Consider the following 24,348-nt stretch of genomic DNA (forward strand, 5'->3'; position numbering starts at 1 on the left):
AGTTTATTTGACAGAAGCCTTTATCCAAGGCGACTTACAGGTGTTACAGGGCAATACAAGGTTACAGTGTAGTTTACCACAGTAATATAAGACAGCAATGTAGGATGAAGACAAGTTGTACCTACGATGACATGACGGCAGTGCAATAGTGCAAGGATAGTGCATCAGCTGTCTTGTGTATCCTTCTGTATAACAGGCAGACAAGCAGACAAAATCCCCTCGTTTATCCATATTAGAATGACACAGACGTTTCAAAAACAGGTTGTTGTTATAAAGGTCGCATTTTGTTTGTTTGTTGATAAATGCAATTCGCACAGAACGGGGCTGGTTGTGATAGCACACTGGGATGAAGAATGGGAAAGGGGCGAGGCAGCGATTCTTGTGAAACGTACTGGTTCAGGCGATCCCAGCACTGTCATGTGGTAGGGTAGTGAAGGGGCGCGGACTATTCGCACGCTGAAGGGTTATAAGAGCAACGCAGAGAAACCTGCAGCTTCGTGACTGGAATGATATCTCACAAGAAAGAGCATCTTTTAAATAGAGAAAATCAAAAATCAAAGAATAATATTGTTTTGGAAATGTGTTTTCAGCTTACATATATATATATAATGTTTTTTTATTTTTTTTTTACAAATACTAGGTTCCTTATTGATCGTGTTTTTTTTTTTTTTTTTGCTGAGAGTTATTCGCCCTGTAAAAGATATTTAGCAATATGAATAGTTTTCAGCTCTGCCCTGAGCTGTGTTACTCTCTATTCAAATAGCCACCTTCTTGTTTAATTTAAAGGACTCTTTGTGTTAGTTGTTTTACAGATTTGTTCCCCCCCCCCGAACAACCTATGTATTAATTCACTGGAAGCTCGCTGTTGTATATATTTTTTTAATGTGTTAATGAAACACTTATCTGGTCCCGGGATAGAAGTAAACAGGATCTAATTCAGGCTGTTTACAACAAACCTGTGACTGTGTCTGTGATGCTTTTACAGTGTGGTGTAGCGCAGACTGAAAACAGAACAGCAGTTCTGTGGCTCAGAGTCTAACTATATGCTGGCAGTGAAGTGAAGATGAGGCTAGAGCCTAGGCTGCAGTCCAGCCCATCAGTGGAGTCTCTCTGCAGGAATCAAAATGGTTCCAGTTTTACTGCTTGTCCTGAACCTTGTTAGCTACTGCCAAGTTAGGCGGAACCTGGCCACGTAAAAACAATGGCAAGAAAATCTACACAACCAGACGGCAGATTTGTAGGGCGTCAGCGCCTTGTTAAGTTCTTTTCATGTTTCATTTTGCTTTTTATTTGAGTTTCTTTGAAAGCTGGAAATGCATTTCCGCTGCCTTCCTTCTCTGGAAGTCTCTAACGCTGGTCACTCTCTCCTGATTGGTCCCGTCCTCTGCAGGCTCCACCCACGTCTTCACTCCCACGAAGTTACTGGAAGCTCTAAAGCGAATGAATAAGCCAGACGAGGAGCAGCCGGCCAGCTAAAAACAACCACCGAGACGTTCTTCTCTTCTGCTCCCTGCCATTCCCCTTTGTTCCTGCAGATAACTCCCCTATCCTCCCTCTCCCTCTCCCTCTCCCTCTCCCATCCTCCTTCCCACCCGTTCTAGAACCCTCCAACATCAACCAATCAGAAGACCTGCTGTCTGCTGACATCATGATCTCAGTAAATATCGTGTATGCATTGTGCTGAAACAGCATGACACAGCATTTAAAACTGTAACAAAAAGGTGTAAAATGTTGAAACAAAAACCAAGAAAAATAATGTTGCTCGAAACCTGCTGGGTTCCTGCTTTGTTTTCTTCTTTGTTGATGGATGCAATTGAGTTTAAGAAATCAAATATTTTACGGCCACTTTGAACTGCAAATGTAACATTGTATGCTCTACGAGACCTGCTAGAAACTGCAAGAGATCTGACTTGTTTCTTTGTTTTGCTCGGTAGTGTACACTTTCTATTGTTTGGTTTGTTGTTTCTGATGATCAGTGGAGGAATGAGTTCTGACCGGAGCCAGCCAGAACACTGCGATGCTAATGGCAGCCCAGAACACAGAATACAACGAGTTAGACTTCGGTTAGTCCTGAACCAAACTGGAGATTCATGACCTACAAAAAAATATCGTTCGCGACCAACTGTTACGCAAAGTGGTGTAGCTCTCAGCAGACCACAAACTCTTTCAAAACTGAGACAATGTCGTTAATTTAACATTATTTATTTATGTATTTATTTATTTTTGGAATTCAAGTTCTAAACCCAGACCGTTTTATATTTATTTTAGGTTTTTGTTAGCGGAAACGGTGAGAGACGGGCTCTGGCGGCCAGTCTCTGTGTGATGGATATGTTGCTACGGTAGTTGACCGTTTGTCAGTCCAGTTTTATTTTCAGTAGCGAAGGAAACCAAGGTCTGCAGATCATGCTTCTGTATCCAGGGTTTCCAGAGAAGGAAGTGTAAAGCCCAGCTTCCACAAGGAAACATCCTGCTTCAAAAAATGTCAGGAAACTTCAAAATCGGGAAACTTCGCATAGTCACATGATCGATGACTCATAGTCTGTCCTGATTGGCCAAAGGTAAAATGTTTCTCAAAGCACAACCCAGGTGTGCTCCAGTAAACATGTTTCCTTGTTTCTGGAAACACAGAAACATCCAGCAGACACGAGGAAACACTTTGTCTGGAAGCATGTTTCTGGAGACGGATCCTGGTGTAGGCTGGGCTTCGCTAAAGAACTTCCGCTGAAAAAACTTACACGCGCTCGGCTGTGCGCCGGATTCCTCCATCGATTAACAAACAGAAGAACTTCTCGTGTATATATATGAAAAAAAAACAAACCACGAAGTCCATATATTAAACGTGTAGTGTCAAAGAGTTGATTGCTTGCAAACTTTTAAAATAAAAAGGGCCGATCGTCTTTCAGTATTGTATTTAGTAAAATGAAGTCCTGTTATTATTGGTTAGTGTTGAGGTTTATCGTTCATGCACTGAATTGTGTCGTGTGTCTGCTCTTCGCTGATGTTAATAGTCTCCCTAGTGATAACTTGACTGTGAAGTAGTGTACCTTTCCTTTTGCTAGTACCTGTATGTTCCTCCCCGCTGTGTCAGTGATGTGTTTAAGTAAGCTGTCGTGGTTTCATGAAAATCCGGTCTTTTTGTTTGTCTGTGCACCGAAACATCTTCCATTGGCTAGAGGCTTTGGAAATTCCTGCTTTCTTTAATCTGTTTTTATTTTCCCCAGGGAAAAAGACAAAGGCTGTAAACGCACGGAGTGTTGTTTTTTTGTCATGCGATGCTTATAAATGTTTGTTTTGTTTTTTTCCATTTTTTTTTTTTGCTGTTGTATAGAATCACCGTGTCAAACGACTGATTTATATCAAAAAGTTATTTATCAGAAGAAAAAAAAAATTAAAGTTAGTCTGTCTTGATCCCGTTTATCATGTTGGGATTATATGTCTACAAAGTGGTGAAGCACAAACACCTGTACTACACATGTACCGATGTACTAAAGCTGTCTAATAAATTCACTTCCATACAAAGTGGACTGAAAAGCTCATCAATACTTTTTTATGCCATCAATTGATTGATTAGATGATTCATAATGAATTCATTCTTGTTTTTTTAGGGTTCAGGTACAGTGCTGCCTCACTGTTTGTCTTGCACATGAAAAGGAGGGAAGCATTGAAAATAGTGAGTCACTGACGGGCCATTCTAGAGCAGCGCAGTACAGTTTACTGAAAGGATGTACTCACCCTGAATGCATTATGGGATTGTGAAATAACGAGGGAGCACTGTAGAAGTTATTACCTGTAATGTGATGTCGGAGACCCAAACCAGCTGACTGAAGCTAAGCAAAGGTTTGCACGGTTAGGACTTGGATGGGAGACCTGCAAAGCACACTGGGATGTTGATGCAGTGCTGTTGGTTTCCCAGTAGGAGTCTTGCCAACACCCTAACATGGTGTGTTACTATACTGTAACTGCGCTGCTGAAGATGCTAATAAATGCATTCAGATTAAATGGGTTCACTAAACCAAAATGCAATTCCCTTTCAGAATGCGGTCCACCCACGTCCCCAGTAATGACAACAATCTGATGCAACTGTACACAAATGTATGCCGTACAAAATATGAATTCAGAATTTAGATTTTATGCTTTTGTTTTTTACATTCTTACAAAGGTAAAAAGGGGGCCAGTGGGCCCTGCATTGATACAAAAAACGAAATCAGGTAATACTTATTGCTTCCATTCAGTAGAAAAATATCTCGTTAACAATTTGTAAAATTAGCAAAAATACTCTCTCTAATAATGCGTTCACATTGCTGCAGCAGCTGCACCCTGCAGGTGGGGTGGATATGCTACTGCTATGATATGAAAGTCATTCAAATATGGAATGTCTACATTTACATACATAAAATACTGACTTGCACACAAAACTCCCCCACACACACACTTGCCCGAAATAACTTACTAATTACAATTAAACACAGTGCAAAAAATAGTAAAATAAAAACAATTAAAAACATGAAAATCTGAGCGCTCTTCAGAAGTGTTTGACCAGTCCAGCATTCCTGATAAAAACGCCCCACAGGCCTCTTGAGATTAACTATGACAGGCGATCAGTTTTTTCTTATTGGTCCGATTAATGAAGTCCTATTTGGTCCTGTTGAAATGATTTGGTCTGAACCCTGGAACTGCAAGTACCAGCCCTGCCAGATCTTATTAACGTCAAGCCGAGCCGGCGTTCTGCTCCCCTGCCATTACCTTACAGTCTACACAGGCTCTGCGATATCATTACACGAGCTTCTTCATTCGAAAACTGATCAATTCTGAGGAGCACACGCTCTTCGTACAGAGTTTATGCTCAACAATGAAACTCTGAAATGTTTATTTTTTGCCGTCACCGCGTGCATTTAGTGCTGTGTAAAAATGAAGTGTTAATATGCTGGCAGTCCTAAGGGTTCACAGAGCAGCCATGGATGACCCTGACAGCCCTTCATCCACCCCCAGTACGTCGCAGTTTTGATGGCTGTAGCGCTTTCACAGTGCGGACCTGTGGGTTACTTATTGCCTTGTGCCTCATAGACACTAGCCTAGCCTCTGTGAGCGCAGGGGAAGCATTAAGAATCCCACTGCACAGCCCTGTGAGCGATTCCTGATTCAACACCCAGTTTGATTTGCAACTCCAGCAGAGCTTAATCAGACTCGCCACAGTGCAGAGTCACGGGCCCGAAACTAAAGACAGAAATCGAAAAAGATTTCTTAAAGTACCCCTCGTACCACTGAATGCCACCCCAAGTGATCTCATACCTCTCCATACCCACGAGGGGCTGTCCATTCGCTTCCTCTCTAGATTGAGTCTGCACACATACTGCATACAGACGTTCAGTGCAGTGCTTATTACGCTAAGTAAAGATGATCAGGCTGCATTCACAAGACAACAGCAGTGCTTCATGGACACAGCCTGATCCATTCCTGAGTACCTGAGAGAGCTGCATGAATCGGTCACTCGATTATTCAGATCCAGCTCTCCATAGGTCAGGGTGCTTGGTGTTCACTGGGCTAATTCAGCATTCAGAGTGAAACACAGACACAGCTGCTTGGGTTTGCGTGGATCGCTGTTCTTCGCAGAGTCAAAGAAAAGCAGGAAATCATCACAGCGTTTCTTCACTTGTTTCACTCTGAATTGTAAAACCAGCCCGATCGACACCAACGATCCTCACCTGACTGGGAGCACCTCATCTGAAGAATTAGTACCTGAGGTAATTTTGCTGTGGCTTCGTTCACGAGCCGACCTGGAAATCCAGCTGCGTTCCAACGCCCCCCCTCTCGCCCCCTCCTCAGTACAGGAAGGACTGGCGCAGCGGGGAGCTCCGGCTCAGCTCAGTGGTCAGCGAGCGAGCCATGCGGCCGGTGGTCAGCCTCATGCTTTGCGCCGCCTCCACGGCTCGGCTCAGGGAGCGGCTGAGAGTGTCCACCTCTGTGCTGTCCAGCGTGAGTGACCGCCGACGCCGTCGCTGACCCTTGACCCCTGGCTCGGGCTGCAGCTCAAGCAGGCCCGTTGACCAGTAGAGGCGGGACTCTGGGGAAGGGGGCGGGGTCTTTGAAGCAGGGGTGGAGAAATACCTGTGTGGGGAGAGGTGGGACATGGGATTTAATATAGCAGAAGTGTATAGTCAATTTCATGAAGATATTTGCATGAATTTTAATAACTAGAAGACACTAAGTTCAGTTTACTATCTATACCTCCTTATATTTTTCCCTTCTGATTGAGCGGTATGGATGATGTGTTGGGTCTTTCTGTAGCATACAGACCGACGCAGGGAGGTACTTACAGGTGGGAGGGGGAGTAAGGCACGTAGTGAACTGGAGGCATGTAGCTGAAGACAGGGGGGGCAGGGAACGGCAGGTACACGCCCCCTCGCTCCTTGCGGGGCGATTCCATTCGCTGACCTTCTCGGGGGGAGGAGCCAGACTCTCTTTTGTCTGAAACAGAATAAAAAGTCAGAACAATGACTTGGCCCTCAAGACCAATTAAGAGTTAAACTGCCCCGTGGAAACAGCACAGACCTGGTGGGCGCTGGTACGTGTTCCCCTGGGGGCTGTGGACCCCGGACCCCCCGCATAGTGGGCACCGATGGGGGCGGCTGTGTTTGGGATGGGCGCTGGGAGCTCTCACACTGCTGTTGCCTGAGGAACGAGGTCAAAAACTCAACTTTCACTGCAAACTACTCAACACCAGGGCGTGGTTACATCACCACATTCAGATCCTCAGGAACGCGTGCTGAAGAATGTCCTAACCAAGTTTAATGACAATCGGACAAACGCGTCACCTGATATCACTCTGAAGTGTGACCTCCACTATATCCCTGCCCTGATATTAAATATAATGTTACTGTTCAAATCCCAGCTCTCGTGAACAATCCAGCGCAGTGAGCAGACTCACCCTGGCTGGGCGCGCCGGTCCCACTGCAGGCGGGGCAGGGTGCAGTCAGATTCCCCAGCGAGTCATGATCAGAGCTGCCAGGGTAGAGCACACTGTACTGCTGCCCTGGGAAAGAGAATCACAGAGCCGCGTTCACTATTCATTCACAAGAACACCGGATTCACACCCGACTACAGCAAGTCCAAACAACTCAGAGCGCAGTCTGCTTCAATCAGTTAGGATGCAATGTGCAGAGACGGGGCTTCTGTCATCACTCTCCATCCTGCCTGAGTAGGGCCCCCTGAATGAGTGCGTGTGGGGGAGTGTGCGTGAGGGCGTGTACGTGTACAGGATCATAGTCCTACCTGTGTAGGGCCCCCTGAATGTCACAGCTTCCTGTGTTCGAGTCCTGGGGTGCTTCCTGTCGTCATTCGAAGCAGAGAACCCTGGGACAGGCCTCGAGGACTGGGGTCGGGGGGCACACTGAGAGTTATCGGAATCGCTGCCTGGAGGAAAAAACACAGACTGGATTAAAAACCATCTGAATCAACACAGGCAGGGTGCGGGAACTGAGAGCAGCGAGAGCTTTAGAACAAGCCAGGCCAGGGCTAGCACTGGGATAATCCTCAAAGCAGCAACTCCTGGACCAAGCGATGAGAGTTCTGCCTATCCGGTTGCTTATTTACTGCGCTGTGTTTTTGTTTATGCAGTGTAAGCATGCTGCTGTCCTCGCCAGTGTTTCCTGGGTCTGGTGTGTTGAAGGCGTTGCCTGGCTGGTGACTCACTGATCTGCAGCTCCGGTCTGAGTCGAGGGATTGACGTGGATCTCTCCCGCTGCGCTGGACTCTTCGGCTCCCCAAACTCATCCTGACGACCCTGCGAGGATCTGCAGGGTCCGCCGGGGAGAACGAAAGAAAGAAAGAAAATCTGTTCAAACTGCCAGGGGACTGACAATTACCAATCTGTTGAGACCTTTATATTAGTTGTTATGACCCTTTACAATCAATAACTAATATATGTATATATGTAACAGAAGAGGCTCATACATTAGTGACCGATCCAACAAGTAGTGAAATGTTTCTGCTACTGCCTTCGTCAGTGTGCTGTCTCTGTGACTTCCTCATATTTGGGTGACCCTGCTCCTTCCCCACACTCACCTCAGGGGTGTTGATCTGTGCCTGGGCTCCTCCTCCTCCTCCTCCTCGTCCTGCACTGGCAGCCTCCCGCTTGCAGGGGGTGCTGTGCTGATGGGGGGCGTGTGGAGCCGGTGCAGGCTCTCCTCCAGCCGGTGTCGGAGGCGGGACACCTCGCCCTGCAGGGCCTGGATCGCCTCGCTGCCGCAGGGAACAGCAGCAGTGAACAGTTAGAAAGAGCTTTACAAAATCTCCTCCACAGCAAGGGGTGGGTATCCCAGCAGCGTGTACAGCAGGCAAGCGAAGTGCTCTCCACAAACTAGATACTCTGAATCTCTGCCAGCTTTGATAGACGGTCTTAACAGTTCTATTTTCTGGGACGTTGTGCATCCATCCATGCAATATAATATATATATACAGTGCATGCATACATACATACATACATACATAGATGCATAATGCAGCTCTCATTGCAGAAAGCAGAATGCTGAGAAGTCACCATTCTAAAGAAATTGGAACTGCACTTACTTGACCTTCTCAACGTGGTCGGGGTAAGATGAAGCATTTCTCTCTGAACCCATAAAACTACATCCTCTAGTCTCAATCACAGCCATGAGCCTAACCCAAGACCCCCTGACTCTCAGACTGCCAGCTCTCCGCTGTGTGAGCGAGTGATGAGCCTAACCCCAAGACCCCCTGACTCTCAGACTGCCAGCTCTCCGCTGTGTGAGCGAGTGATGAGCCTAACCCAAGACCCCCTGACTCTCAGACTGCCAGCTCTCCGCTGTGTGAGCGAGTGATGAGCCTAACCCCAAACCCCGACTCTCAGACTGCCAGCTCTCCGCTGTGTGAGTGAGTGATGAGCCTAACCCAAGACCCCCTGACTCTCAGACTGCCAGCTCTCCGCTGTGTGAGCGAGTGATGAGCCTAACCCCAAACCCCGACTCTCAGACTGCCAGCTCTCCGCTGTGTGAGCGAGTGATGAAGAGGCCAGGCAGGGTTATTGCAGGAATGCACTGTGCCTCAGGACACACCCCCTGCTTATTCTTTCCTGAGTGGCTCCCTGGTTCTTTGCCATAGCAGTCCCCTGCCGTACCTCCCTGCCTGTATCCAAGCACAGTTTGTTGTGGAGACCTTGGGGGAGTGGTATGCTGGGACAAGATGGGACAGGTCCGACCTTCAGTGCTGTTGACTGAAGCGCAGCGTGGTTTATGTTGAGACCTGTGGCACTGTTTACACAGGGAGCTCAGTCAGTCAGCACTGCTATTGTAGTTTCATGCTGCACCAGTGTATACGTTTGGAGACACAGGGGACCTATTCATGCAAGTTTACTGTGTGTGTGTGTGTGTGTGTGTGTGTGTGTGTGTGTAAACGCACTGGGTCACACACATTTACTGGCTTGATAACACTTTATCAGTGTGACACCCACAGCCCTGGCGCCCCCTATCATGACAGCACTGGGTACGGTTTCTCTTTCCTGTGACAGTCAAGCATCAGGAGAGATTGAATTAGCCAGACAGGGCAGTGGGAATTCAGCCAGCCTTGTTGGAATGCAGTTTAATCACAACCACGCCATCTCAAGCCCTCTCTACTCCTTGGTTTTGAACGACCTATCAGACTTGTTTGGGAGACTGAAGTCAAAGTTTCACAGATCACGTGGTAGGACAGAGTCGATTGCATAGACCCTTCACATTAGGGTTGACACCCCTGAACCTTCTGCAATAATATACACAAGTTACAGATGCACTGAATTCTGAACATGAGCGAGAGGCATTGACCCACAACTGAATCACCAACACAACTAGCTCTCCAACACTTCCGAGTCTCAGTACTGAGCGAGGCACACAGACAGGTGGTGGTGGTACTCACTGTCGCGCGGGCAGCGCGTGTGCAGTCTGGGGTCCTCGTTGCGTGCGGATCCTCAGGGGAGAGGGCGTGGAGGAGGGGGAGGGCAGCTGCTCGTACTGCAGTTTGTTGGCCGGCCTCAGGTACGTCCTCACCACACTCTGACCACCTCCCTCGGACTCGCTGTGAGCTGCACGCACACAGATCACACAATCAGACAGTGAAGGAGAGGCATGCCCTCCCCAGCCACCCTTCTGATTCCATTCTGAATGGGATTTCAGCTGCACTCTATCTTGGTACTCACTGGCGTAGGCGTCAGGTTCGAACTCGCTGCTCACGCTCTCGCTCCAGTGCTGTGGGGAGCTGCTCTGGGACCGCCCAGGCTGGCTCAGGCTGTGCCTCCGTGCTCGAGATAGGGGGTCCGTTTTGGGGGCTGATCCAGACCCCCCAGCCGTGTCAGTGCGGCGGCGTGGTGCAGAGAGGGGGGGCCGCTGGACGGGACGGGGGGGTGTCCTCAACACTCCGTCCCCTCCCGTGAAGGGCCGTCTGAGAACGAGAGACGAGATTTAAAACACCCACAACGAGCCAAAATCGGGTTAACATTGTTACGAAGGCTACCAACTCAGTTTACAGGCAATGCTTTAGACAGTATGTGTAGCATATGGAGCATTGTGCAGCACAATTCACTAGTTCCTGTGCACATTCTCAAGACAACTCACTGTTCCTGTAAGCCCTTCTTTTGAAGTCAGTTTCCCCACAAAGCAGCTCCAATTCCCTCGCATAATCCTGCTAGTAAACACTGAGCCCATTCCCCAAGCAGGGCGTTGCAAACTGCGTCTGGTTTATGACCTGTGGGCTCGCATTCCACTTGTATCCTGAGCTCTGGATTCAGTGAGCGCTCCTACCTCGCCCTCTGGTGTTCAGGGCTGTGCACTGCAGGAGTGAAGCGGCTGCTCTCCGAGCCCACAAACCCGCTGTCTGTCTCCGGGGAAACGATGCGCTCCTGCTAAACAAAGACAGGCTGAAGTGCTGGGCATACAGGGAATACAAGAAGGAAGGAAAAGACAGCTTGCACACTGCTTGATAATGATGATTAATAGAGCATGTGTTTGTGAGCTCTGAGCCCCATACCAGACGGAGCGGACTTGGATTGCATACCACTGAATCGCAGTATTCTGCATGTATTTTAAATCGATTGTTATGCATAAAGAGCCCAGCAGGTGGTGCTGGTGTATATCGTTATGGTTAGCTCTGTGTGTAACCATGAAGACAACACATTCAGGAAATATAGGGACTCTTAAATTCCCCATGGGTTTCCTTCTCTGATTTAGACAAGGTGTTTGAACCCCAAAGAGGAAAAGCAGATGACTAAAAGTTAAGGGAAAACGCAATAAAAACACTTGAGTTTATTTTACATAACCAACGATCAGTGAGCCGGTACATAAACAGCTGGGGTCTTAATTATCAGGCTCTATTTTAACCTCTTGGTATTTTAATTAGTATTTGAATGCAGAACAGACACAATGCTTTAATCTCTCAGAGGTGATAAATACAGTAGTTTCCTGCTCTCACCTGTGGGGGCGCTGTCTTGTTGTGGCGCAGCACTTTCCGGGGCCTGTACTCTGTAGCGCCACTCTCTCCCACGCTGGTCACACTGCTGCGCCGAGAGCTGTCCCTGCCCCCCTTCGAAACACCGCCCCTGGAGCTCATCGCCCGTCTCCCTGGCAACGAAGACGCCTGGAGGAGGGACTCCTCCTGTGGGGACTCTGATTGGTCCATTGAGCCGTCCTGGGGTGGACCCAGCAGGTCTGCTTTGGATTCCATTGGTTGACTAATAATAATAATAATAATAATAATAATAATAATTATAAGTAGTAGTACAGGTTCTGAAACAGGCTACAAAGACTACTCACGCTGCAAACACTCCCTCACAGTGCCTACACTCACGGCAGTGGCGCAGTCCTGCTCTCGTCCTCTTTAGGAGACCTCCCTGCTGGCTCAGTCCCTTCAGCCCCCTGGGAGGGGGATCGTTCCTGCGGAGAGGCAGTGGGCTCGGAGCCCAGGCCTGGCTCCATCAGCTCTGACAGTCCCCTGAAGTTGTGATAGCTGGAGGAGCAGAGAGAGAGAGCGGGAGAGAGAGACAGGGAGACAACAACAGCTCTTAGAGGACTGGGCACCAACAACAGAGGGCTGTAACTGTGCTCACAAGAAAACGCAGAGTTTTTCGCACACTTCCGAAGTTTATTACAGTAGATGCTGTATTTCAAAGACTAGTTCAATCACACTTCCATCCTATTTTCAGCTCTTGTGCTGCTGACTTCACAGAGGCTTGCAGGCGCTGATGAGCCTTTCCAGAAATACTCTGCAGTGTGGAAGTGCCGCACGCTGCCTCAGACAGTGCAAGGCTGATAAATTCACAGCCAGTGTCGACAAACAAACACCGACAAGTGATGAGCGCTGACAGCCATCGGGCAGAACATCTTAATCGACGTTCAGTTTCTTAAACATGTAACGCAGCATGCAATGCAAACGATCCTCTGAGTACTGGGAAGGGAGTGGGAGGGACACAGGGTTTCTCAATGCCGTGTCAGTGACACACAGCTCTATGGGAGACAGGCGTGGTGGGGTCGGGACTCACCGGTGTAGCAGGTTGCTGAACTCCCCCTCGACCTCACAGTGTTTGTGTCTCAGTGGCTCAGGGAGGGCGTGGGGCAGCGCCTCCCCTTCCTCTTCCCCCTCCCCTGCACTGTCTCCACTCACTGAGCTCACCTCCACACACACTGCATCATGAGAAGCTTTCACCAGCGCGCTCTAGACACAGAGACAGAGAGGAGCCCCATTACAACACAGTACAGCAAGTCTACTGTGGACGACTGCCGTGGAAGCAAAACGTACGTGATTACACTCCGCTTGTTTTTCAAAAGGAAAACTAAAAAAAACATCCTTTCAAGTTTCAAAATGAGAAGCAGCAACCTAGCTCACTCCTTAAATAAATACTGTTTAATTTTCATCAAGTGTGTATCCCTACTTAGAAAAAAAAGGCAACTTTACTCTTAAGCAATAGGCTTTTGAGAATCAGTCCCTAGTAAAAGCCGACTCAAATCTTCTGACCCCCTGAAGCTGTTAATACTTTTCGTAAAGTTAAAAGCACGCACTGAAAAGCAGAGCGGACATGCGCTTAGTTATATATTGGGCTGGCCCATCACGTGGCCTGTTTTAATGCACTGCCTCCCACATGCATGGTCTTTCACTTGCTTTCATGAACAGCCCTTCTTCTCTCCGTAGCACCAGTGAGTCCCCCGAGACGAGCAGCGCTCTAGCAGCACCTGGTGTTCCGATCGTGAACTGCACCCAGAGTGCTGAGCAGAGTGGAGAGTGGTTCTGTACCTCGGGGCGCCGCGTGCGTGCGGCGGGGGTGTGGAGCCGGGTCTGGGGGTCCGAGGCGGTGGACAGGTCCATTTGAAGGGGTTCAGGGGGCAGCGAGGCGGGTGATGGCTGGCTTTGCATGGTCTGGTCAATCCGGTCCTTCAAGTCCTCCAGTCGCATTCCTAGACGGAAGATCTCCCCTTCCACCTCTCTGAGACACACACACACACACACACACACACACACACAGACAGACAGACAGGGTTAACTACAGTGAGAGGACAGGGAGGTGGCTACTGCTGTCTTCACAATTAAAACCAGCCACAGTGCTCACAAGCCACAGCGATTTTTATTAGGGAGCTGTTGCGTAAACACTAAAAAATGTTGCACTGCAGCAACACAGTATTTCCCTGCAGGTGCTTGCGATACACAAGCGAGCAGCAGAGGGCGCTCCAGCATTGCCTTCTGTGTTCCACACTGTACAGACACATTGTACATGCCCACTAGCCAGACAACACCACAGCACGGCAAGAGGAAACACAAGACAGCAAATCTAGTGCAGCGCTGAGCAAAGCCCTTTGAGCTCCGGGCAGTCTTGTCATCCCAGGCCACTGAGAAGACCCCGAAGGCTGACCTGTTTGGGTCGAAGTCTCCCGGCTCGGCCCCTTGCTGCTGCAGTCTCCGGTGCTCCTCTCTGGCCTGCAGGTACCCCCTCTCCAGAGCCTCCTGTGCCTGTCGCAGGCTGCCGAAACCCTGGGGTGAGGGGATAGGGGAAGGTGGGGGGCAGCGGTCAATTGTGATCAAAAGATGCAGCTGGTTTCCCTGCCTTATTATTATTATTATTATTATTTATTTCTTAGCAGACGCCCTTATCCAGGGCGACTTACAATTGTTACAACATATCACATTATACATTATTTCACATTATACAGATATCACATTATTTTTACATACAATTACCCATTTATACAGTTGGGTTTTTACTGGAGCAATCTAGGTAAAGTACCTTGCTCAAGGGTACAACAGCAGTGTCCCCCACTGGGGATTGAACCCACAACCCTCCGGTCAAGAGTCCAGAGCCCTAACCACTACTCCACACTGCTGCCCTATGCCTTATATTCGCTCCCGTGGTTCTGTCTGTGCTGTAAACTCGGCTGCATCAATCCTCTTACCTTTAGCTGCTCATAGGGGTTTAGATTTCCAGCTCGAATGAGATCTTCAAAAGAATCCACCTGATAGAGAAACAATATATAAAAAGCGTCTGGGATAGCGGTTCCCAGCTTAGCCCTCAAGATGCATTGCAGTAGTGATTTTTTTTTTTTTTTTTTTTTAAACCAGGTCCTAAATTAGTTAACTAAGGTCAGTAATTAGTTAACTTCCAGGACACTGACCTGCAGACCAAACTTCCCAGCCTGCTTGGCCAGAGCCTCAGTCAGCCGCTGTCCCACTCCAGGCTCCAGGCTCCGTGTCGGCGTGCAGGCCTCAGGAACACAGCCTGACTGAACAGAAGATGCTGGAGACACAAACAGAAAACACATCCTTTACACAAAGTCCCCTGGGCTGCCACACTGTGATTTATTAAGTCCCTCTTGTTTCTGACTCGTACCCGAGTTCAGCAGCACCTGCAGGGCCGGATCGGGGGACTGGCTCAGCTGAGCCTTCTGCAGCTGCGGGATGGTCAGGGTCAGGACCTTCGAACCCTGGTGCAGCGCCCCCATGTGGACACTGTGACTGGGCTTCGGGGGGTCAGAGTACAGGCTCACCTGGAGACAGAGAGCGAGACAAAAACAAAAACATCAGAGAAAGAGATTTCCAAACCCTAAAACCCTCGACACAAGATCTCCTCTTTACATCCCCTCAACAAGCTACATGTACTAACCAGCGATGGAAATAAGACTCCTAACGCACAGCAGTTTCACCCATTCTAGGGTTTACTCCGAACTCGAATAGCCACAGTGTATGTAATTCTAAACTCATACTAAACCTGGGAATGGATCAAACTGCTGTGCAATGCGAGTCTTATTTCCCTCCCTGTACTAACAGATGCATAGTTGAGCACTTAGAAACAGCAATGCAGGAATGTGGAGGTACATCCCCTTGCAAGCTTGTGCTGGAGGCAGCAGCAGGCTGGTAACTGCAGCATGGGAAGGGGTTGGCTGCTCAGTTCTGTGACTCGGCCCAGCCCCAGGGGTTGGGAATGGCATGGTTGCTGTGGGTGTGGTGGCTGTGCACAGTACAGGCAGGTCACTGCACGCCTGACACAGTGGTTTAGCAAACACACTGCCAGTCACCGGGTTAATCATTACCCAGCCTGGCTTTCTAAAATATTCGGATCATATTTGTGACTGCAGTAAAAAGGCCACCCTTGGCTCCATGCTACACAATGCCTATAAAGACACCAGGATTGTCTTCCTTTTGTCTGTGGTGCTTTGAGCTGCTGTGAGTCCAGCCCTCAGTCCCTCTGCGTTCAACGCTCATGGTCATCCTCTATCTTCACGTCGGATCAGTGTCCGCACACATAAAACCATTTCACTGCAGCCTGCGACAGCCACATTTCTGAGTGCGTGCGCTCAGAGGCAGAGAGATGCTTTGTTACAGCAGGGATTTCTAATGCTGTCTCATTTAGATAAGGCATGTTAACAGTTAGGGGCAGGGTTAGGGTTATGAGTGAGCTTGTGGCTGCTTTGTGTTTCTGTCTTGCTCCCATGGTAAAGAGCCTTGTATCTCAAAGGGTTCCTCCTGGTTACATAATGAATGTAAACACAAATATTCACGACCTGACAATACAGCTGGCGCTCTGCATCCTGTGAGCCCTCAGAGGTTTGTTTGTTTGGCAGAAGCTCCGAGTGTTTTACTGCGGGGAGCTGCTTAGTGTAAGCAGATTAATGTTTTCGTGTTTGGAAGACAGGGCTGCACAGATTACAGGGAAAGGCACTGGTGCAAATGCAAACGCGCTAATTAAAGTGTTCTGCATCGGGGGCTCTTTCCAGTGACACACTCAGAGACACGCTGGAGCAACAGTACGCACGCACACACACACACCCCTCCCCAGGTCCAGCTGTAGCCGAAGCAGAAGGGATGCTTTGTGATTCAATAAGATGAACACAGAACGAGAACGCCCCCACTCCACCCCGCCCCGCCTCGCCTCGCCCCGCCCTCCCTACCTTCGCCCCGAGTCTCATGCGGTCGATGGTGTTCTCGGCCTCTGCGTATTTGGTCAGCAGTTTGTTGTAGTCCTCCTGTGAACAGAACAGCCGAGGAAGAGGTTAGGAGATGCGCAGGTCAGGACTAAGACTCCCAACTGCACATCAGTTTGATCTATCCCGGGTTTAACTGTGAGCCTAATTAACCAGACTGCTTCATTTCTGGGTCCCTGGTGACCCTCCCACTTGTGTACTGACAGTAAAGCACAGCGCTGTGTGAACATGCAGATTGCTCTCGCTTACCTGCAGCTGGTGCACCAGCTCGGTGGCTTGCTGCGGGCTCTTGAACTCTTCGGGAACCTTGGCGTTGGGGCGAGGGGGCGCTGGGCCCTCGGTGCTGCTCAGTAACACCTCCCTCACTATCTCCGCTGGGGATTTGAACACCAGGGGGGCTTCGCCCGCTGCAAAGCTCTTCCGTGGGGCCACGCGGCCCTTGGGGGGCTTGTAGCCGCTCTCCTCAGCTTTGGGGAAGCGCACCCTCGGCTCTACTTTCGAGAAGTCAGGCAGCGGGAAATTGAGCTGGCCTCGGCCGTACCTGCAACACAGCGCGGGATCAGTGCACTGCAGGACAGGACACTTTGACACAGACATTTTCACAGCAGCATTACCTGCCTTATGTACAGAATATCAACCCCTCCAACAGAACATACATATTCAAAACAAATGTTTTAGCCCTCGCAGAACTGTATTTAGCGGGACACGCTATTACTTAGGGAAGGCATTGTTTATACAAATAGAGCTAGAATCAGTCACCCCTTTGAAGGTTTTAACCCAACAGATTCCCTTTTCTGGTGAGCCAAATATAGCACGCATTGGTATTTCTAAGAGAGCTTCAGTGCCAGTTGCAATGAGTGATTACGTGAGCGATACTAAGTAAGGTCATGAAGACAGACACAGACCTGAGGGTTTCCGCTGCTCCGCCAGACCGGCCGGTCGGGGGTTTGGGTGAGCCGTCCCTCTGGGGTCTCCAGGCTCTCATCGGGCTCACAGAACGGGGTTGCCGGGAGACCGCGGATGGTTTGGCAGGCGGGGAATGAGCTTTCCTCTGCGTACGAGGGGTGGAAGAAGACGACAGGGCAGGCTGAGACTCCTGGATGTTAGCTTCCCATTCTCCATCTGCTGGTAATTCCTCCCGGAACAGCGGGTTCTCCCTCGGCCTCTCGCTCTCTGACCCCGATTCCCGACTCCCTCTGGGTGACCCTGTCCTGCCTCCATCACCCCGTGAATCCTCCGCGCTATCGGTGAACGAGGTCTCCGGGATGGTCTCAGCCTCAATATCGGGGCCGTTCACCAGGTCCTCCGTGGAGATGCGGCTCAGAAGGGTCTGGCTCAAGCCCATCTTGGGAGGCATGGCCTGCGTCTCCTGTCTCTGTATCCTGAGGACGGACGGCATGTCTTCCTGGGCTCCGGAGAAAGTCTCTCCGAACCGGCTGTAGGATCCCTCTCCCGGGCGGCTATTCTCCGGCTCGTCCTGCAAGAGGGCAGGGCTGTTCCCTTCGACCTCGCTGAGAAGGAAGTCCTCGTCAAATCCTGTGGAGTCGTTTGCTGCCTCGCCGTAGTCCTGGAAGTCTTCCGGACTTGTCTCCTGTCTGGCCGCAGTGAGGTCCAGACGGCCGTCGTAAGGCAGGTCCGGGTATTCCTCCCTTTCACTCTCGGTGTCCCTGTCCCCTTCGCTCTGTCCCTCCGAGACGACTGCCTCGTGCTCGTCCTCAGTCATGTCCAGCTGTCTGTCCCTCTCTGGACGCCAGTGCTGGAGCTGCCGGGGATCTCTCTGACTAACGGAGAGATCTTCATCCAAGTCATCCTCATCCTCAACATGCAAGTCATCTTGTGTCTCCCCATGCAGCTCATCTAGAGGGAAACACACAGCAACAGGACGGATCAGCTCAGGTTCAGTAGGGCTGCTTGAGTGAAGCAGAAAGGACCAAGTACTGTGTAGCCTCCTTCCTAATAAAATGCCAAAACCTTGTTTACAAGCACTGGAAAATGCAGTCTCCCGCCCCCCCTCTCTCACTGCTCTCTGCTCTGTGCCCTCCCCTTCTCTCTCTCACTGCTCTGTGCCCTCCCCCTCTCTCTCACTGTGTCTTGCCGAAGGGCAGAAGTGTCTTGCTTGACCCAGTTATGTCTTGTTCATGAATCATCAGTCCCCGGACAGTCCCCGCACACACACACACACACACACACACACAGACACGCACACACACACAGACACGCACACACACACACCTCGTGTGTAGAACACTACAGGAGCGAGGGACAATAGTCTCCACTGCAAGAGAATTCCATTCCCAGCTGCAAGTGACAGAAAATCATCCTGACAGAGCTTTCACTTCTGAAAAATACATCGCTATAAATATTTCACAGTTCCTGTTTTTTTTATTTTTTTTATTTTTCGCATGTTGCTGAATCTGCTCCGGCAAAGAGAAGTCACTTCTCTCAAACTGCAGGTCAGGCAGCTTTGACTGGACTTCAGTCTGTCCCAGTGCAGTCCTTCACTTCCCCATTAGCAGAGTTTTGATTTACTTTTCCTGCGGTTGTCTGAGTGGTACCCCCCCCCCGTCCCCCCCCCGTCCCTCTCACACGTCCTACAGAGACTCTCAGACAGGTATTTCCAGTCTCATGTCTCCTGCTCGTGAGATCAGCGAGTTGCCGGTTTGTTGAAGCATGGCTTGTATTTCGTGTGAAGGATCCTTAAGGAAAACCGCAGCGCACTTTCCTGGTTAGGATTTATTTATTAAAGCATTTTTAAAGAGAGAGGCTAAGCGTTTCAGCAGCAGCGACAGATCAGTCTAATGCACGAGTCAGCAGGGTACAGGGGCAGGCAAGTCCCTTAGAGGAACAGCCAATAACGTAAATCACTCGAGGACCGCTGCACACGGCTGTGTACGTTAGAATTACTGCCCCTGGGCTCTCTAGATGGCAGCATCAGGTTTAGCACATAACAGAAGCAAATTCATCAACAATACGAGGCCAGTAAAACCATTGTAAAATCTGGGTTAAAAGCAAGATTCAGCACGAGTAATGTGGCTAGGTACCCCCTTCCATGTGCTCACCACTCAAGCCCATGGCCCTTGATCTTGCTTGTTTCCTTGCTCTGCCTTGAACTCACTGTATTTGTGTTTTAAAGCAAGGCAGTGGTACTCACAGTCGCAGTGTCCCAAGCTGGCCCCGTCCTCCGGAGAGCTGGAGAGCTGGAGTGGCTCTGAGTCCAGCAGCTCATTGATATCACAGCTCAGGTCCTCCAAGGAATCCTGCTGCTGCTCGAACCCAGAGCCGGGGAACACTTTGGGGGCACCCTCCTCTGGGTCAGGGGTCCCCGCTTCTGAGAGCTCCTCCGCCCCTTCCAGCTCCTGCAGGTAGCCCTCAGTCATGTCCTCCAGCCCGATGATCCCATTCTCATCCATCAGGCTCAGGAACTCCTCATCCCCCTCCACGGCTTCACCGGGATCCCACTGAGTACCAGCAGAACCAGGCCAGGAGGAGCGGCCGGACGCTGGGACTGTCTGACTGCCTGCCATGGGACCCCCTCTCTGTCTGCCCCCCTCCTCCTCCTCCCTCGTGTCTCGTCCAGCAGGCGGCGGGATGAGGGAGGCACTGGCTTCGGATCAGAAAGCCTCGCAGGCAGGCTGGGTGGCTGGATGGATGGATGGATGGAGGGCTTGTGCACGGTCACTGCTTCTTGTGTCGCTTCATTGGGCAGCTGATGGAGATCGCTCCGGGCTGTGGGACAAGTGGATGTGGGTTGAGCTTTCAGCTTGTCTTTATTTCATTTTTTTTGTATTATTAGTGAAAAAAGAGGGAGTTTTTTTCAGCAGTGGCCTGAATAAGGAGAGAGAGAGAGAATTAAAATAAACAGTGTTATTATACTATTCAGTAAAAATACAGTGAACGAAACAAGTCAAACATTTTTTCTAAAGAGACCTCTAAAACTAGTACGGATAGCGCTCCAGATGACAATCAAATAGTCTGAGCTGCTTGTCTGACTGCTGGAGTTCTGGATATTATTATTTCTGAGAACATGTAGTCATTTCCCTGGGTTTTCATCTTATGACTTGGACAAGAGGAAACGGGTCACTGAAGACCATGAATAAACCTGGGCAGAGAAGAACGAGGAGGCACTGGGGTCACTTGAACAGCGTGCATCCTTCCATTCATACCACTGGAATTACAGGCCTTTTCCTGACGCTAATCCAAGCTTTGGAAGTCTTCTTTGCCAACGTTTCGACCCTTAGACTGGAGAGCGACCTGTCTGGGAAAGATCTCAGCTGCTGTATCATCAGCTTCTAAGGGCATTGACTTGCATTCTGTATATTTTACTGTACCTGTGGTTCAGAGTACACTTGAGCCGTTCTTACAGTGGAGAGATTTACAACGTTTCCACCGGAAGCACAAAGACTGACAGCAAACGGAACAGGAAGTTTGAGCCGTTCCAGATGCTTCTATAATTGGACGACACAAGCATGCCTAACAAAGCTTGTAGGAAGAACTGGAACGGATCAAACTGCTATGAAATCCAGTCACACTGTCACTTTGCAGATCAGGCAAAACGTTCACAGTGCTGGCTGTGTGATATTGAAATAGCATTGAGGTCTTTCCATCACAGTAAATATCTTTGAGATTAGAGGCTCTCCCGGCTCCAGTTATCAACACTGCCAGCACCCCTGGGTCGTGAGCATTTAGAAAAAAAGAAAACAGGATTTCAAAGCCCAGGCACTGCACACATTTCAAAGGCAAGGCTTCAAGAGAGCTGGTTTGCGACGAGGGTCAGCTGAAGATCCCTGCTGTTCATTCCGAAACGAATCTGAAAAGAGTTACCCTTCGACTGAACCCCGATCCTCCCTTTCACTGGACGAGGAACCAGGACGTGTTTCGTGCTTCATCAGCACAGGCCCTACACAGAGCTCCACAGTTCTTTAGGGATTGAATAAATGTGGTCTATTTGCATACAGGCTCCCTCGATGTGTGACGCACATCGCATCGTGACATATCAGAATACATATCATCTCAAATCACATGGAGCAGGCTTACTGGCTGCAGATCAGCTTGTATCTTACACAGCGCCCTGTATTATATCTATAGAAATACGAATAATGAAACAGCACAGCTCATTTATTCACTAGTCATCTCATTCTACCCCCGAGTCAATGAAACCCCTAAGCATTAGGCACTCAAAGGGTTAAGCACCAGGAAGCTGTCAGCTTGCCCTAAGAGGATTGCAGCCTAGCAACCACATGAAGCTGTCAGCCAGAGCAATGCATGGAGACGCAACAGGCAGGAAAACAGAAATGAACTCCACTGCAGGTGGAGAGCGAGCAGGGACCACAACGCACCCCAAACTGCTTCACATCCCCACCACTGACTGCAGCCCCGAGCAGTACTGTCAGGATCGTCTGCCCCTCATCCTCTCAACACTGCTGAGCCGAGGATTACACAAGACACAAACAACTACTGCAGGCAAAAATCTACAGCATCGCCGCGCAGCCAGCTTCCTCTTACTGCGTTTCCTTTCACTCTGTCTGAATAAAAACAAGGCTAGAAACATGCTGTATGCAAACACACTCTGACACAGACACTCTCTGACACACACTCACTCACTCACTCTCACAGTCTCTCTCACACACACACACACACAGACTCAATGCCAGGTGCTTTTTCTGAGGCAACCCCCCACCCCAGCTTAAATCCTGCTTCAGAAACGAATAACGAAGCTCTTACTTCCAATCAGAAACTAAACTAGAACCCACACCATTCAATAAGGTCACTTCTTACCCGCTAAAAAGATCTGTTTTGAAATCCCTTTCGTTGCTTTCTTTGTGGCAGCTTTGCGCTGTATGGTTGTAGTTTAGCGGTTCTAAGACTTCTGTTCACACAGAGGCTTCTTGTTGTTTTTCAGTTCCGATCTCTCCCTCCCTCTCTCTCGTCTCCTTCCTGGCCCAAGTCCAAGTAGGATAAGCCTCTCAATGTGAAACAATGCGTGCTGGTCCTGATCTGAGAATTCCAAGTGCAGGGAACTTTCCTCAGAAGACACTTCTGAAGAGGGATGCAGTGTGTATAGGCATTACAGCAGAGACGAGCCCTAGAGATGAGTCTGTAGAACAAGGCCCCTCACACAGCTGGTATCACTCACAGCAAAGAGGGGCAGGTCTGTAGCTCGTCTGTCCTGTATTCTAACTTTGATCTAGGGTCCCCCCTCTGGGCTTGATCCAAACAGAGCTGCTGTAACCAGGGATACTGTGGGGCTGTGCGAACACAATGCATGCCTAACTCTTTCACATACAGGACCAGGGCCTCCCTGAAAAACACATCTCAGTGTATCTATCCAATACACAAATCCGGACTGCTCTTTCAGAATAAAACCGTGTAGCTCCTTTGTTAACCTCAGAGCCACGGCTGTTTGTTCACACTTGGGTTGCTGAAGCGTGGTTCTGTCCTGACCTACAGCTCCAGTGTATTTCAATGCAGCTTTATAGTACTGTTTTATCACGCTTTCACCCTTTTAAATTACAGCGCAGAGTGGGCTTGTATTAATTAATTATTTACCATACCGGGTTTACCTTACACAGCTCAGAAACACACACACACACCCATTCAAACAATACTGAATAACATTTCACACATCACACTGTTGATTCTACTTTCTGAGAACCGAGTTTAAACCAAGCAATGCAAATGACAAAATAAATACATAAATAAATACACACTTTATCTTACCTTGAAAATTCAACTTCCAGTTCAGATAGCCGGCAAGTTAAAATCTCAAATCAAAGCACAGTTCTACAGTACATAACATCAACAGGTTGTGAGCACGCTGCCCCCATTTCTATTACCCTGAAGGTAAGAAGAGTCCCAGCGCGGGTTGCCCAGAGAAACGCGTAAACTAAACTTACTCGGGTACTAGGCGACGAGAAGAGATCCTACAAGCAGCTCGATGCAAAACTAAAAACTAAAATAAAACTAAAATAAAAAAGAATCACACAGTTAAAAACACTGGCTCGCTTCCTCGCGTGCTAAGACACTGGCGCGTCAGAAAACGCACTGCAGTCTGCAGTTTAGCTGCAACGTTTTTCTTTTTAATTAATTGAAAATGAAACTTTGTGTATTTTCTATTTTAAAGTGAACGTCGTTCTTTTTCATCACATCCTGTGCAGGTCTTCCAGACGGCATCTATTTTGCACCACGATTGAGCATTATTAAATATTAGTCATTACAGTTTCAAAAATACTTACAAACCGCTTCGTGCTGTACAGAGGTTGAAGATGTATGCTTCGGTGCACGGGTGCAGGTTTGGTCCCCTTTAAGACGACTTCCTGGTGATAGGTTACAAACAACAGTTTCCAAGTTGAAAGCGTGGCGCTGATTCGGGGCGGGGCATCGCTGTCCGAAACAGCTCCAGAGTGACGCCTTTCAGAGCGCTGTGATTGGTCCTCTCCGCGGGGAAATGGGAGGAGTAACGCTCTGAATGACTTTCCGAGTTCTGAATTGATAAACCCGCTGGAGGGCGCTGTTGTTCCAAGGTCAGCAGCCCACTGGCAAAGTTGCGCTTGAAATCCGTCCCCTTATTAATTAAATTGGTTTTAAACAAGAATACGGAAACATTATTCCATTTACCTTTCGGAAATTGTAAATATTGTATTTGAACCCTAAATAACTTAAATAAACAGATGCATTGCATTTCAAAAGCCAGTCCAGCTACGTGAGTTTTTTTTTTAAAAGCCTTGAATCAGAAATGTTTGGTCAGCTCCTTCAATTTCATTCCAGACACATGCAATTTAACACGCTTTCAAGAAGAACGCGATGCACACCGCGGTTGTACTACCAACAGCAGTATTACACCACTTTTAAAATCAGATATCAAGTTCTAAACTGTTTTCCACACACACGCACACCCCAGGTCTTA

The 24,348-nt window shown here is 48.9% G+C and overlaps 2 protein-coding genes across 7 annotated transcripts in view; one reads left to right on the forward strand and one right to left on the reverse strand.

Annotated features, from left to right (window-relative positions):
• The window catches only part of LOC117396870 (syntaxin-binding protein 1), a 25,623-nt gene extending 22,103 nt beyond the window's left edge, over window positions 1-3,520 (forward strand). For 2 of the 4 annotated variants that reach the window (XM_059005710.1, XM_059005711.1), the window contains one exon: window positions 1,391-3,520. Coding sequence is in view for 1 of the 4 variants with exons in the window: in XM_059005711.1 (XP_058861694.1) it covers window positions 1,391-1,476 (86 nt within the window). In the remaining 3 variants the exon portion in view is untranslated. The remainder of the gene's footprint in view (window positions 1-1,390) is intronic. The other 2 variants (XR_009309612.1, XR_009309613.1) reach the window with 2 other exon arrangements.
• On the reverse strand, window positions 3,283-23,847 carry LOC117396871 (microtubule organization protein AKNA). Of its 3 annotated transcripts, none has more exons than XM_059005707.1 (23): window positions 23,678-23,847; window positions 19,597-20,270; window positions 17,351-18,302; window positions 16,695-16,986; window positions 16,413-16,487; window positions 14,855-15,011; window positions 14,640-14,761; window positions 14,421-14,480; window positions 13,883-14,001; window positions 13,270-13,459; window positions 12,521-12,693; window positions 11,830-11,988; window positions 11,455-11,713; window positions 10,788-10,885; window positions 10,187-10,428; window positions 9,907-10,072; window positions 8,062-8,238; window positions 7,690-7,790; window positions 7,270-7,410; window positions 6,926-7,030; window positions 6,550-6,669; window positions 6,315-6,465; window positions 3,283-6,105 (listed from the first exon to the last, which is right to left on the reverse strand). In XM_059005707.1, the coding sequence occupies exons 2-23, from the start codon at window positions 19,967-19,969 to the stop codon at window positions 5,820-5,822; spliced, it is 4,518 nt and encodes a 1,505-aa protein (XP_058861690.1). In that variant the 5' UTR covers window positions 19,970-20,270; window positions 23,678-23,847; the 3' UTR covers window positions 3,283-5,819. The 3 variants fall into 3 exon arrangements, with proteins under 3 accessions (XP_058861690.1, XP_058861691.1, XP_058861692.1); XM_059005708.1 differs by lacking the exon at window positions 23,678-23,847 and adding an exon at window positions 23,163-23,597; XM_059005709.1 differs by lacking the exon at window positions 23,678-23,847 and adding an exon at window positions 22,221-22,611.
• Window positions 23,848-24,348: the final 501 nt, after the last annotated feature.

Source organism: Acipenser ruthenus, chromosome 31, assembly GCF_902713425.1.
Source record: "Acipenser ruthenus chromosome 31, fAciRut3.2 maternal haplotype, whole genome shotgun sequence".
Taxonomy (NCBI): Eukaryota; Metazoa; Chordata; class Actinopteri; order Acipenseriformes; family Acipenseridae; genus Acipenser; species Acipenser ruthenus.

What these genes read in the sequence shown, in the direction of transcription:
- LOC117396871 (XM_059005707.1), bottom strand. Translation starts at nt 19,969, where the DNA reads ATGGCAGGCAGTCAGACAGTCCCAGCGTCCGGCCGCTCCTCCTGGCCT. An exon ending in AGCTGGTGCACCAGCTGCAG is followed by an intron (nt 16,488 to 16,694) that starts GTAAGCGAGAGC and finishes TTCTGTTCACAG; the next exon opens with GAGGACTACAACAAACTGCT. An exon ending in TTCAGCAACCTGCTACACCG is followed by an intron (nt 11,989 to 12,520) that starts GTGAGTCCCGAC and finishes CTGCTCCTCCAG; the next exon opens with CTATCACAACTTCAGGGGAC.